Raw genomic sequence first — 14,063 nt, forward strand, 5'->3', positions numbered from 1 at the left:
GACCAGTACCTTGTCGTGCAAAAGGTACTTATAACAGAGGCTCTGTGTAATGAGAAACATAAAATTTATGTAATTTGATCTCACAGTTGAGAACATTTTTACTGACTCTACCTCTGTCCAGCATTGGCAGAAGCATTATTTTGGATCACGACTTCAAACAACAAGCATTTGACACGGAGCTGCACGAACCCTATCCCCTAAAAATATTTATTCACAATGATGCTTAAAATGGATATAGCTGGTGGGTGAATTGCCATGGGGTGAACATTTCAATAATTCTTTTAAATAGGCTGCAGGTCTGTTGGGTATGAAACCTTAAGGACTGAGCTATAAATGTCAGATTTTGCAATCCTCAATGTTTAATTTAGACAGCAAAGCTCTACACAGATTCTCAGGCACAAAAAAAACAAGGTTAACTCAGAAAATACGTGCATAATGCAACACATCATCCAAATTACAATTTTGACAGTTCCGCAAATGCCTACGGTCTGTATGCTGACTGCAGCCTAAGGTTTGCGTAGTTATCTGAATGAAAAAGAGATGACAAAGATTACAACTGTTCAAGTGCAAAATAAATTTTCATCCTCACCAGGAAGTAAATTAGTACTGCTAAAGTTATATCATGTTTAATTGTTCTTTCTTCCTTGTCAAAAGAAGTGTCATTGCTTTAGTCCACAGAAAGCCATTTCTGGTGTAGATACCTTTGTATAGATTCCAAAAAAGGAATAATTCTCCCCTACTGGCAGTAGTGCTTCCAACATGACCAAAGAGATTTACACTGGGGTCCCAGAATACACGATCAAAACATAATACAACCTGCAGGGAATACAAAGTGAGCATTAGCAGATGCTAAATTATTTATTCTATACATGTTTCAGTCAATTATGGTACATCAGCAGTTATCCAACTTTCACACTCATGGAGTAATTGGATTCACTGCAATTTTCCACGGAAATGCATCAGTGAGACAAAATAACTCAGAAAGGATAACCAAGCAGCAACGCTGTCACTCCACACGGACAAGTCTAAAACCCTTCCTACTCGCATTTTCGATTATTCGATTCACGGGTTCGATTCCCAGCTCGCGACACTGTTATGTGGAGTCTGCACGTTCTCCCCATGTCTGTTTGGGTTTCCTCTGGGTGCTCCACTTTCCTCCCACAGTCCAAAGATGTGCAGGTTAGGTGCACTGGCCACGCTAAAATTCTCCCTCAGTGTACCCAAACAGACGCCGGAGTGTGGTGACTAGGGGATTTTCACAGTAACTTCATTGCTGTGTTAATGTAAGCCTACTTGTGACACTAATAAATAAACTAATAACTAAATAAATAAAGCTTTTACAAGGACCGTGGCTGGTCTCACGATTCCAAAAGGGCCAGCTTAGCAGGGTCTCTCTCACCTTGTTTAGGTTTCCGAAGCCCATACGCTGAATAGCAGAAGTTTTCCACTCAGGAAGGGGAGGCACAAACTGCACCGCTGGCGGCTGCTGTTTTAACACTCCCAGTGGGAGGGTGCATAAAACTGCATCACACTTGTAAATGAACGTCTGGCTGTTTGAACGAGTATTCTGAGCAATGACTTCACATCCTGAAAAATATTTATGCAATAAATAGCTGTGAAGAACTTGGGGAGCAACAAAACCAGAAAGGTTAATAGAAATAATTCCGCTCAGGTTAATCACAACGGCAGTCAGAAGTGGAATAAATCTTCTAAAACTAATACCACAACTTTATTTCTGCGTGCAGTCAACTGCAAAACATCCCACTGTACGCTTGAGGCACAGAAACTGCGATGTCCCTGCTCTTGTCACAAAAGTTTATTTTACCTCAGTTCACAGAAGGACTTCCATTTGCTTTCAATGAATAATTTACTTCAGAGCACTAGCCCAAGAATGGGGTTATAGTAAATTAGAAAGCTACAAGTAAAACAAAAATAGAACTTTTGATTTTTAAAAAATTAACTTTTTAAAGCAAGAAACGACAGTAAATTAAGTTAACAACATTACAGGCTAATGGCTTTCAATTCAGTGAATAAAATTTCAAATCCAGTTTTAGTGACTTCTCTCCGTGATCAACATGCTGGAGACATTGGTCGGAATTTTCCCATCCCGTCTGCCATGGGAATTGTGGGACATGGGCTATGCAAAGGTCCACTGACCTCAGGCGGGATTTTCCTGCTCTGGGGTGAGCGTGCTAAGAAAATCCTGCCCATCAAGTCTGCTTTCCATTTGACCCTTCAGTCTGAAAAAGGTGCAGAAATATGAAAAGTTTCTTTCCTCAAGCACAAATATATAAAGTGATTCTGACGCCATTAAAATAACACATGGCTACACAAGTTTTAGATTTTTTTTGGAAGATGGACATGAAGATAACTGGAAAAGCTGATCCAACCGTAAAGCAGAAATCTGGCCTGTTTCAAATGGTAAAAGACTACATATTTTCATGATTTACTTGTGAAATTCTGACAGCTAGCCAGCTTGGCACTGCAGAATTGGTTACTGCTTGCAGAAAGCAGAACAGATTTTCATGCAATCTATTGTGAAAGGTAGATTAAAGTTATCTTTCTAGATGCACTACTTCACCTGTGCTAACCTTAATGAACAGTCAGGTATTATGAACAATTTCATGGGTACAGACATCACCGGAAAAGTCTGGCAGGTCAACTGTGCACCTGCGGGATGATGGCACAGTGGTTAGCCTCAGAGCGCCAGGGACCCAGGTTCAATTCCCGGCTTGGGTCACTGTCTATGTGGAGTTTGCACGTTCTTCCCATGTCTGCGTGGGTTTCCTCCCACAGTCCAAAAAGATGTGGTTAGGTGAATTGGCCATGCTAAATTCTCCCTCAGTGTTCCCGAACAGGCGCCGGCGTGTGAGACTACAGGATTTTCACAGTAACTTCAATGTAAGCCTATTTGTGACTAATAAATAAACTTTAACTCTACCTTTAGAACACTCTAGGTGTTGGCAGAATAAATTTTGAAAGATACCCTTTTAATTCTCCCTCGTCTAGGCTTACATTTCAAATTAAGAGGAAGAGAGGAACATAGCTGAATCTGATGACATCGATTCTTCAGCTCCCATTTTGTGCTTCTGAGGAGGAGGGGGAGGAGGAGGAAACTTAAGAATTGAGCTTTCCAATTAAAGTATTTCACGAAGGACACAAATCTATTTAAAGTACTACAAGACTCCGAACTTTCATGCTTTGACTAGATTACACTACCTGTTAACACCTGCGCTGTTTGATCTGATCCTTGTTTAATTTAATAATAAGTATGATTCTTAATTTGTAGCCTGAAGCACAAGATCTATTTCATCTGCCTTCAGTCACACCAATTCAGGATTACAGTGCAAGTCTTTTTACTTCTCGTAGGTAATCATCATTAATTCTGCAGCACAGCAACCGAGATTGATTCCTTTCTAAAGGTTACATTTCAGTTTTTAGTTTGTACAAACTATAAGGAACGTCTAAAAAGAAATATTATAGTACAAGGTATTCCTAAAATATTTTAACTACCAGCAGAAGCTTCAGATTTAGTTTTTTCTTCTTAATGACACAGACTAAGCTCTCCATGAGGAGTACATACAGCCCTGACTGTTGCCTAGTCTCAAGGGTGTTGACTTTGAGGAGAGATTGAATAAACTAGGATTGTTTTCACTGGAAAGACAGAGGCTAAGGGGAGACCTGATAAAGGTTTACAAAATTATGAGAGGCACAGACAGGGTGGAAGTGTCAATTACAAGGAGTCACAGGTTCAAGGTGAGAGGAGGAAAGTTTGAGATGTGCGGGTAAGTTTTTCCACGCTGAGAGTGCTGGGTGCCTGGAACGCATTGCCAGAGGAGGTGGTGGAAGCAGGCACATTAGCAACATTTAAGAGGCATCTGGATGGGTACATAAATAGGACTATTCCTGTGCTGTACTTTTCTTTGTTCTCTTCTTTACAGTAGCAATCAGCTGCAGATTGCCACTCCATAACAACTTAGCTGCGCTTAAATTCTTAAGCGCTGTCTCACTCGACCTTCCTGACTCAGGTGGGGGAAGACTCAAGCGATGAAACTCATTTCTGGCTCCAGTGCCAAAACGCAAAAGAAGCAGTGCAAATGAGGACACCTCTCCCCTTTTTACAGCATTCACTGCCACAAAGCAAGTGAGTTCAAAAGTCCCACTGAAAATAATAAGCCAGGGCGAAACGTCTAAAGTAAGTGAATAGGGTGTGGGGTCTGAGTCTTTAAAATAGTTAAGCTGAAGGTTGAAATACTTGAGTAATTAGGAGTATAAAACTGACAGAACCATCCAAAGTTAGCAACTTAAGTCACTCAGTCAAATGGTTCCCAATGCAGTGTAATCGTCTGAGGAAATTAGCATTTCTGGACAATTGCCAGGTAAACCCTTACCTGGGAACTTCCAAGAGGGATTCCCCAGCCCATCTTTGGGGTATCCCCCAAATCCAATACTGGTCAGTCAAGAAGTAACGGGCCACAGTATACACAGCACATAGAGAGGTGATTTGACCCAAAAAAGTTATAAACTAAGATTGTTTATGCCCCAATCAAGCTTCCTTATTTCATCTCATCCCAACAATTCAGAATCTAAATATTTTGGATCACACATTGTGTACCATCTATCCAACGTAAGCAAATAAAAGCAAGAGTAATCCCAGGAATTAAGTATAACGTGCAACACAACTTATTCAATATAGTTTCGGTCTCATTGACTTCACCAGTTTCAAAAGTTTCACAATAAATCCACAGGATGCTAATTTTTCAACACTAGAATTTGTATCACTAATTAACTGACACAGAATTCACACCAACTGACCTGAGGCAGTATAGCGGACTTGTCGAACAGCTGTATTTAATTTAATGTCAAGACCTTCTGCAAGTGCTACAGGAACACAAGAATAACCATTTCGTACTGTTAGGTGGCTTCCTGTGAATTCAAAGTCGTCATCCTGAAGAGAAAACAAATGGGAAACAATACCATAAGATATAATGAGCATAAGAGCTGTAACATTTAATTTTATTTGCTTCAATCGATTCACAAGTAACAGCAAATCAAAATTTCAAGCCTACCAATTGTTGCTCTTCATCATCCATTCAAAATTTTCACTTGCAATTGTACAGTAATAACACAGCACACTAGTATACAAATTCGAAATAGAAAGCAACAAATGGCCTCCTTCTGAACTGTAGGGATTCTATGATTCTGGAATTATACAATGCCTTAAATATAGAAAATGTTTCTCAACACTCCACTGAAAAATAATCAGCTCAAAACTGCCACGGTTACCATTTACTTATCACATTTTATTGGAAAATATAGGCAAAGGGCAGTTGAAATAGAGGAAGAGAGTGTTAAGCTGGGATTATATAGAAATTGGCAAGCGGTACTTTGCTTAATGATTGCAAAAGAAGACTTGCAAAATTAGGTCCTTTTTTTTGGAAGAGTTTCTGTAGTGATTTGATAGAGGTGTTCAAAATCCTGAAGGGGTCAGGCAGAGGAGGTAGAAACAGATGGTTCTTAGTGGTTGAGGAGTCAATGTAAAGGGAACAGTTCAGAAATTTTTTTTTAAAATCCCTACAGTGTAGGAGGCTGCCATTTGGCCCATCGAATGGAGCATCTTATTCAAGCCCTACCCCCAAAACTCCACCAATTAACGCCATTAATCTAAACATCGTGGGGACACTAAGAGGCAATTTAGTGTGGCCAATCAACCTAACCTGCATATCTTTGGAGTGTGGGAGGAAACCAGAGCACCCAGAGAAAACCCACACAGACACAGGGAGAATGTACAAACTCCACACAGACAGTCACCCAAGGCCAGAATCAAACCCGGATCCTTGGTGCTGTGAGGCAGCAGTGCTAACCACTGTGCCACCCATTGATGCAAGATTATTTACAAGACAGTCAAAATAAAATGGGAATTTACTTATATATAAACACAGAAGGTGAAGAGAACACGTTAACATGTAAGGCTGGACTTTACAGGCGGATGAAGAAAGGGGAAACAGTGCTCACATGGAGAACAAACATCAACATAAACTGATCATTTCTATTTAACCTGCCTGTTGAGGAGTTTGCAAAATATTGCGTACATTATTCAAGGAGTTCTCCCAGCCTCCTGGGCAATGTTCTTCCCTAAAGTTATAAACTGTTCAGCTGCAGCACAGACACTGAGCAGCCACGTACTCCCCTGAAGGTCTTCAATTAATTCCAATGCAGCCAGTGACTTCAGGCCAGCTCTGAAATCATCTGACTCAGGGAAACACGACTGATTCAATATGTAGTTACTGCAAATGGACAAAGATTATATGGCATGTATACACAAATCACACTCTGGAGATAACATTCATACATCAACAGATTCGTACACAGTCCACGATGCATTGGTCATAGTTAATGCCTGACATGCAGTGTATATTAATTAGCTATTCACCTGGTCCCAATGCTTCAATGAAAGTGTGGAGAGAGGTGTAGCATTAGCAAATTCCAAGTTGGCAAAATGCCAATCCAGGATCTGTCGGTCCCTCGATGACAGGTAAACATCACTGAAACATGCAAAACACATACTTCAAAAATAATTCAAGACCTTTGTCTTCATGTTCTCCAGAGTATTACAAGTTATAGGACACCAGACCAGAGATTCTACAAATGTGGGCCACGAGAGCCCTTCAAGTAGTCCGAGGCATGGTCAAAAATGCAAGTTACTGCTGCACAATGGCACGGCTGAGCCCATACAAGAGGACAGGCCAGAACCCTCAACCTCATGAAAAAGTAGCGAGATATTTAGTTTCCATAAATCTTCATTAATTCTCATGTTTTGTTCAGTGGTAAGTGAAAGTGGTTAGGGTAGGACCAGTAGGTAGTCTGCGAGGTTTTTTTGCTCTGCCTTAGTAGTCTGAAGGTGAATAAATCTGAGAACTCCTGCACTGGGCCATCAGTACTTTACAGTGTTTACAACTTGCAATTTCAGATTCATCCTCCAAAAAAAAAGGGTATGTCGTGCATTGTTAACAGCTGTGTACAAAATACAATTCCCCAAATGCAGCAGAATGATAAAAGCTACCGGATCAGACTGTGAAACAATCTGAGCAACAATCAACATGACGCTGGTAGGTTACTAGCATTTAATTTTAAATAAATAAAGTGTGCTCATGAATAGGCGAGTTACCTGGGTGGGTTAGCTTCTAATTCCTGCAGCTTCTCCTCAAGCTTCACTTGAGCTTCTGCAAGCTCATCATACTCCTGTTAGAATTGAAATCAAATGAATTTGTCAAGTGATGATCTCGTAAAAAATAATCATTATAAAATTCTATCTCTTCACCTTTGGAACTGGGTTGGAATCAGGTCAGGATGGACTTTGCTGACAGTCGGGATTGAACTTTTTCAATCTCGAATCTATTAGCTACAAATAACATGAAGCTCTGTCCAGGCAGCTGGTCACCAATCAGTGAAATAGGCCTCAGTTCACCGGTGGTAATTTCATTTTCCATGCCAGAGACCAACACAGCAATGTGTGTGTGGAGCCAGAGGAGGTTTTAAATGAGTACCATGCATCTGCATTCATGATAGAGAGAAAGATGATACAGGTATAGAAATAAGGGAGGGGTATTGTCATTTACTTGAACAACTCAGCATTGAGAGGCAGGTGGCATTAACTGTTTTAATGGGCCTAAAAGTGGATAAACCCTCTGGCCCATGTGAGATATATGCCAGGCTGCTGTGAGAAGCAAGGTAGGAGATTGCAGCAGCTCTGATGGTAATTGTCAAAGCTTGATATGGCTCCTGCTGTGCCTAAGACCGCAAGAAACTACAAAAGGTCGTGAATGTAGCCCAATCCATCACACAAACCAGCCTCCCATCCATTAACTCTATCTATACTTCCTGCTGCTTCGGCAAAGCAGCCGGCATAATTAAGGACCCTACGCATCCCGGACATTCTCTCTTCCACCTTCTTCCGTCAGCAAACAAACACAAAAAAGTCTGAGGTCATGTACCAACTGACACAAGAAGAACTTCTTTCCTGCTGCCATCAGACTTGAATGGACCTACCTCGCATTAAATTGATTTTTCTCTACATCCTAGCTATAACTCTGACACTACATTCTGCACCCTTTCCTTTCCTTCTCTATAAACAGTATGCTTTGTCTGTATAGGGCACAAGAAACAAAACTTTTTACTCCAAACTAATACATGTGACAATAATAAATCAAATCAAAATTAAATCTTCTCTGGCCACAGGAAGCAGCAGAGGATTGAAGGACAGCTAATGCGGTACCATTATTCAAGAAGGGAATAGGGAAAAAAAAACAAGAAATTACAGACAAGTTGGTCTCACTTCAGTGTTAGGGAAAGGGATTGAATTAATCTCCATTCGGGGAGGCAAGGATTAATCAAGGATAGTCTGCATGGTTATGTCGAAGGGAGATCATGTCTCACAAATTGGATTGAATTTTTTTGAGGAGGTGACTAGGTCTGTAGAGGAGGGTATTGCAGTTGATGTAGTTTACATGGACTTCAGTAAGGCTTTTGACAAGGTTCCACATGGGAGGCTGATGAAGCAGTTAAGAGCCCGCAGTCCAAAGACGTCGGGTTGGGTGGATTAGCCATGCTAAATTGCCCCTCAGCGTCAGGGGGATTAGCTCGGGTAAATGCACGGGGTTATGGGGATAGGGCCTGGACGGGATTGTGGTTGGTGCAGACCCAATGGGCCGAATGGCCTCCTTCAGCACTGTAGGATTTTATTATATGATATGCAAACAGTCACCAACAAATGTTTAATACAGTATAAAACTATGCTTCTGCCATCACCTTCTCACAGCTTTCTATACAGCATGGGGTGAAAAAAATCATTTTAAAAATAGTATAACATTCAAGCCCGATTATTACACCTCCTCTTCACATTACACCAAATTCTAGGCTTTTACAGCCTTCAAGAGAAGAGGTGTAAACAAAACGGATGCTTCCAGATTCTCTCCCCTCCGCCCCAAGTATGTACGAAAGGAATCAAAATCCCCGCACAGTAAAAACAAAACTCACCTTGCATAATGCAGTCAGATCTCTCAATTTACTTTTCACCAAAAATTCTGCGGTAATGTCACGAGGGGGCTTCACCTCAGAGGCTTCTTTATACTGCTGATGCAACTCTTTTATTTTTTCTTTTAGCGATACCATCTGAGTATTAAAAAAGACAAAAATAGACAAACAGGTACCGACGAGTACAAGGTAACCTAGCGGCACATCCTTTCAAATGTCACTGCTATAAACAACCTTAAACTGATGAAGACAAAAACAAAATACTGTTAGCAATCAGGCAGTGTTTGTGGAGAGAACAGAACTAACATTCCTGGGTGATATTAGAGAAATTTCAATTCTTTTCTGCACACTTCATCGTCCACAGAGGATTTAGAATTATGCATTTTGTGATTTGGAAAAACTTAAGATCATAAGATATAGGAGCAAAATTAGGCCATTTGGCCCATCGCGTCTGTTCCGCTAGTCAATCGTGGCTGATATTTTTCTCATCCCCATAACCCTTGATCCCCTTATTAATCAAGAACCTATCTATCTCTGTCTTAAATACACTCAACGTCTTGGCGTCCACAGCCTTCTCTGGCAATGAGTTCCACAGATTCACCACTCTCTGGCTGAAGAAATTTCTCATCTCAGTTTTAAAGAATTGTCCATTCTCTCTGAGGTTGTGCCCGCAAGTTCTAGTCTCTCTCACTAGTGGAAACATCCTCTCCATGCCACTCGATCTAAGCTGCACTGTAGGGATTCTATGATTCTAAATTACAAAACAAGTTTGAAATGGCACAACATTCCACAAATCTAAAACAGAAAATGTATCAGCACCTGATAAAAAAAGACAGGAATATCTGATGCAGACCTTTACTCAGGGTAACCTATATTGAAAAGTGGACTACATTCAAAGTATTAACATTTTCTCGTTACAAACGTCAAAAAAGGATCTGCCGTGGATTCCTTATTTTGTTTGCATTTTATATATCCTGAAATGGGGTTACAAATGATAGTGACTGAAAGTCAATCAATTTTAACAATGACATATCCAAGTGTTCTAGCTGCAATGGTTGCTTGTATGTACTGTGTGAAATGTTATTGTCCTCTGCAGTTAAAATATAATCAAAAAACAGTCTCCAACCGATTTTCTGAACAATACACTTCAAAACTTGTCCCATTACAGTTCACAAATCACAAGAAACTTGGCAGGCTAAATATAGGACAAAGTATTTATACACTGCAGTAATTTACAATCAGAACATCAGGTCTGTAATACTAATGACCATCAGCAGCACCATCACATGGTAGGAGATGGTACTGCAGCCTAACAAAATGTAACCACAAAGTCAAAGTATGTGCAAAGACCGGGACTGACTTCTCTCTCAACGTGATAAGATTTTTTAAGAATATTTAAATTTCTACACTCAGTACAGAGCATATCTGCAGTGTGTTACAATCATGGATGAGAATAAATAGCATTTTTTTACTTAGATTACAGATTGGGGGTGGAATTCTCCCAAATAAATCCTAAGTGCTGAACTTGCATGAAAACTGGAGTAATTCACACTAGTTTTTTTTCAGCAGGTGTTCAGAGCAGCATGAATATCATTAAGTTTCAGGGGCAGAGCCTATTTCCACTGGAAAAGCTGAAATCAGTGTGCTGAGCAGGCCACTGCGCGTGCTGAGATCTGTCAGTGCCAAGAGCAGTGCATGCACATTTGCCCGCACTGCGGTCTCCCAATTGCTGGCCAGCAGCCAGCTCAATCACTGGCCCTATGACCATTCTCAGTCCCTGCCCTGCCCACCTGTCCCAAGCCCACCGCAATTTCCAGCTCCATCTCCCCCTCCCTTCCCCATAGTGCCAACACCCTCTCCCACACCACCAGGTTGGCAAACCTGACACCCCCTCCCCCCATCAAAGATCGCTGGCCTCTCTTCTTCCCCTACCGTTCCAAACTGTAGAATAGCAGCAGGACCCCCTACCAATTGTCCTCCAAGTCCCACCCCCATGCACTGCCCCACGGGCATTGGAACTTTGCCCCATAGACAGTGCCAGGGGGCACAGGCTGGCTGCCAGCATGCCAATGTCCAAGGGGCACCATCTCTCTTGCCACCTGACCACCTGTAGGGAACTGATTATCCCATCTTCACTCCAGCGGGGTTGGGCCGCTAGCCCCCTGAAATTGGGAGCTAGTGAAATCCCCGCAGGAGTGAAATACTCTGGCAGAATGGGAGACGCTAATGGGTCTGGAGACTTAAGGCCCAGGCCCACTTATTACATTCAAATAATATTGAAATGACCATTTAAATTGTCTGTGTGTCCCTCCGCCAATATCTGATGTGAGACAAACACTGCTGGGTGACTCAAGCAGGGTGCAAATGCTCGCGCAAACCCACAAATCGGCCACCACGGGATTCTCTCAGCCCACTGCAGTGAGCTGGGAGACTCACAGCTTGGATTTAAAGGAGGACTTTTCATCAAGGTCAAGCGGTACAGACATCTGCAGTGGTTCAGTTTGTAGGACTGTCACCAAAATCTAAATGTTGAGGGTCCAAATCTCACTCCAAAACTTGGATCAACATGCCACAGCCTTCGATTAAATCACAGAATCATGGACACCCCTACAATTCAGAGGGAGGCCATCTGGCCCATCGACTCTGTACTGACCACAATCCCACCCAGGCCCTACCCCACCGTATCCCTACATATTTACCCGCTAATCCCTCTAACCTACGCATCTCAGGACACTAAGGGGCAATTTTAGCATGGCCAATCAACCTACCCACATATCTTTGGACTGTGGGAGGAAACTGGAGCACCTGGAGGAAACCCATGCAGACACGATGAGAACGTGCAAACTGCACACAGACAGTGACCCAAGCCAGGTATCGAACCCAGGTCCCTGGAGCTGTGAAGCAGCAGTGCTAACCACTGTGCTGCCCTTACATTGCTAGATTGCTACATTGTTGGAGATTCCAGTTTTCAACGAGATATTTGAGGCCCAAGAACTCACTCAAACAGAAGGACAAGGTTCCTCAACACAATTTTGCAGAAAAGCAGGCGTTCTCCTCACCACCCTAGCCAATATTTATCCCTCAATCAACACCATCATCTTGCTTCTTGCTGCTCATAGACATTATTGTATACAAATTACTTGTTGTGTTTCCAACAGCCCAACAGTGATTACACTGTGGTTAGCACTGTCGCGTCACAGTGCCAGGGAACAGGATTCAATTCCTGGCTTGGGTCATGGTCTGTGCAGAGCCTGCACATGCACCCGTGTCTCCACATGGGTTTCCTCCGAAGGACGTGGTGCACTGACCGTACAAAATTCTTCCTCAGAATACCCACACAGGTGCCAGCGTGTGGCGACTAGGGGATTTTTACAGTAACTTCATTGCAATGTTAATGTAAGCCTTCTTGTGACACAAATAAATAAGCTTTAAATCTTATTTAACTGGTTGCAAAGTGCTGAGAACAACGTGAGGCTGTGAAGCATGCTATATAAATATGATAACTCCTTCAATCTTTAAAATAATTTTTCAACATATTCAATGTTGAATATCCAAACAGATATTTTCTGGTTAAGGTCACAATACTAATAACAATACTGAAAATAACATCACAGGACCAACTAACTCCTAAAAAACAAATCCGCTGCAAAGGGGAACAGTTAAGTGGATTTTGGGTCGAGTGCATTTTTATTTGCAGATCTTTGGTCTGTTAGCTCAGCTGGCTGGACAACTGGTTCACAATGCATAGCGACACCAACAGTTCCTGTACTGGCTGAAGTTTTCCACAAAGACCCCGCCTCCAACCTCACCCTGAGGTGCGATGACCCTAAGGTTAAATCACCACCAGTCAGTTCTCTCTTTCTCTGAAAGGGGAAAGTAGCCTCTGGTCCTCTGGGACTAGAGTGACATTTACATTTTTATTCATTCTGAAGCCAGCATGTTAAATTTAAACAAAGGAAATCATGTAGGTATGAGAGATGGATTGGTAAAAGGCACTAAAAGGTGCGATGGCACACAGGCAATGGACAATCTTTAAAGAATTTTTACACAGTTTACAGCAATTCTACATTCCAGTCAAACCTTGGCTAACAAAGGCAGTTAAAAATTGTATAACATTAAAAGGAAACTTTCGTTATTCGTGTCACAATTAGGCTTACCTTAATACTGCTTACTGCGAAAATCTCCTAATTGCCACACTCCGGTGCCTGTTTGGGTACACTGAGGGAAAATTTAGCAAGGCCAATGTACCTAACCAGCACGTCTTTCGAACTGTGGGAGAAAACTGGAGCACCCGGAGGAAACCCAAGCAGACAGAGGGAAAACATGCAGACTCCGCAGACAGTAACCCAGGCCAGGAATTGAACCCAGGTCCCTGACACTGTGAGGCAGCAGCGCTAACCTGTGTGCCACCACAGGATACTTGGATTTTTGGAAGGTTTTTGATAAAATCCCCCATTTAGTTAGCAAAATTAAGGCATATCGGATAGGAGGTAATATCCTTGCATGGATTGGTTAATCTGATGGAAAACTGAGCAGGAATAAACCTGCAAACTTGCATTGGCAGGCTGTGACTAGTGGGGTACTGCTAGGATCTATACTTGGGTCCAAGCAGTTCACAATGTATATCAATGATTTGAGTGTGGAGACCAAATGCAGCATTTCCATGTTCGCAGGTGACAAAGCTAGGTGGGAATGTGTTGCGAGGAAGATGCAAAGTGGCTTCAAGGAGATTTAGACAGTATTAGTGTATAGACAAAAACATAGCCTGGAAAAATGAGAGATTATCCACTTTGGTAGGAGGAACAGATGTGCAGAGTATTTCCTAAATGGTGAGAGATTAGAAAGTGTAGATGTACAAAGGGACCTGAATGTTCTTATCATAAGGCACTGAAAGCTAACAATGCAGGCACAGCAAGCAATTAGGAAGGCAAATGGTACATTAATCTTTATTGCAAGAGGATTTGAGTACAGGAATAGTTAAGTCTTGCATCATTTGTACAGAACCTCAATTAGACAGCACCTGGAGTACT

General features: G+C 41.9%; 1 protein-coding gene across 2 annotated transcripts in view; it reads right to left on the reverse strand.

The window, feature by feature from the left end:
• The window catches only part of kdm1a (lysine (K)-specific demethylase 1a), a 68,950-nt gene that overhangs the window by 22,053 nt on the left and 32,834 nt on the right, over positions 1-14,063 (reverse strand). For both annotated transcript variants that reach the window (XM_080211243.1, XM_080211242.1), the window contains exons 13-18: positions 9,037-9,171; positions 7,169-7,242; positions 6,434-6,545; positions 4,816-4,948; positions 1,400-1,587; positions 702-816 (exon numbers count right to left, since the gene is read on the reverse strand). In XM_080211243.1, coding sequence (XP_080067369.1) covers positions 702-816; positions 1,400-1,587; positions 4,816-4,948; positions 6,434-6,545; positions 7,169-7,242; positions 9,037-9,171 — 757 coding nt within the window. The remainder of the gene's footprint in view (positions 1-701; positions 817-1,399; positions 1,588-4,815; positions 4,949-6,433; positions 6,546-7,168; positions 7,243-9,036; positions 9,172-14,063) is intronic.

This window comes from Carcharhinus amblyrhynchos, chromosome 24, assembly GCF_965287045.1.
Source record: "Carcharhinus amblyrhynchos chromosome 24, sCarAmb.v2.hapA, whole genome shotgun sequence".
Classification (NCBI taxonomy): Eukaryota; Metazoa; Chordata; class Chondrichthyes; order Carcharhiniformes; family Carcharhinidae; genus Carcharhinus; species Carcharhinus amblyrhynchos.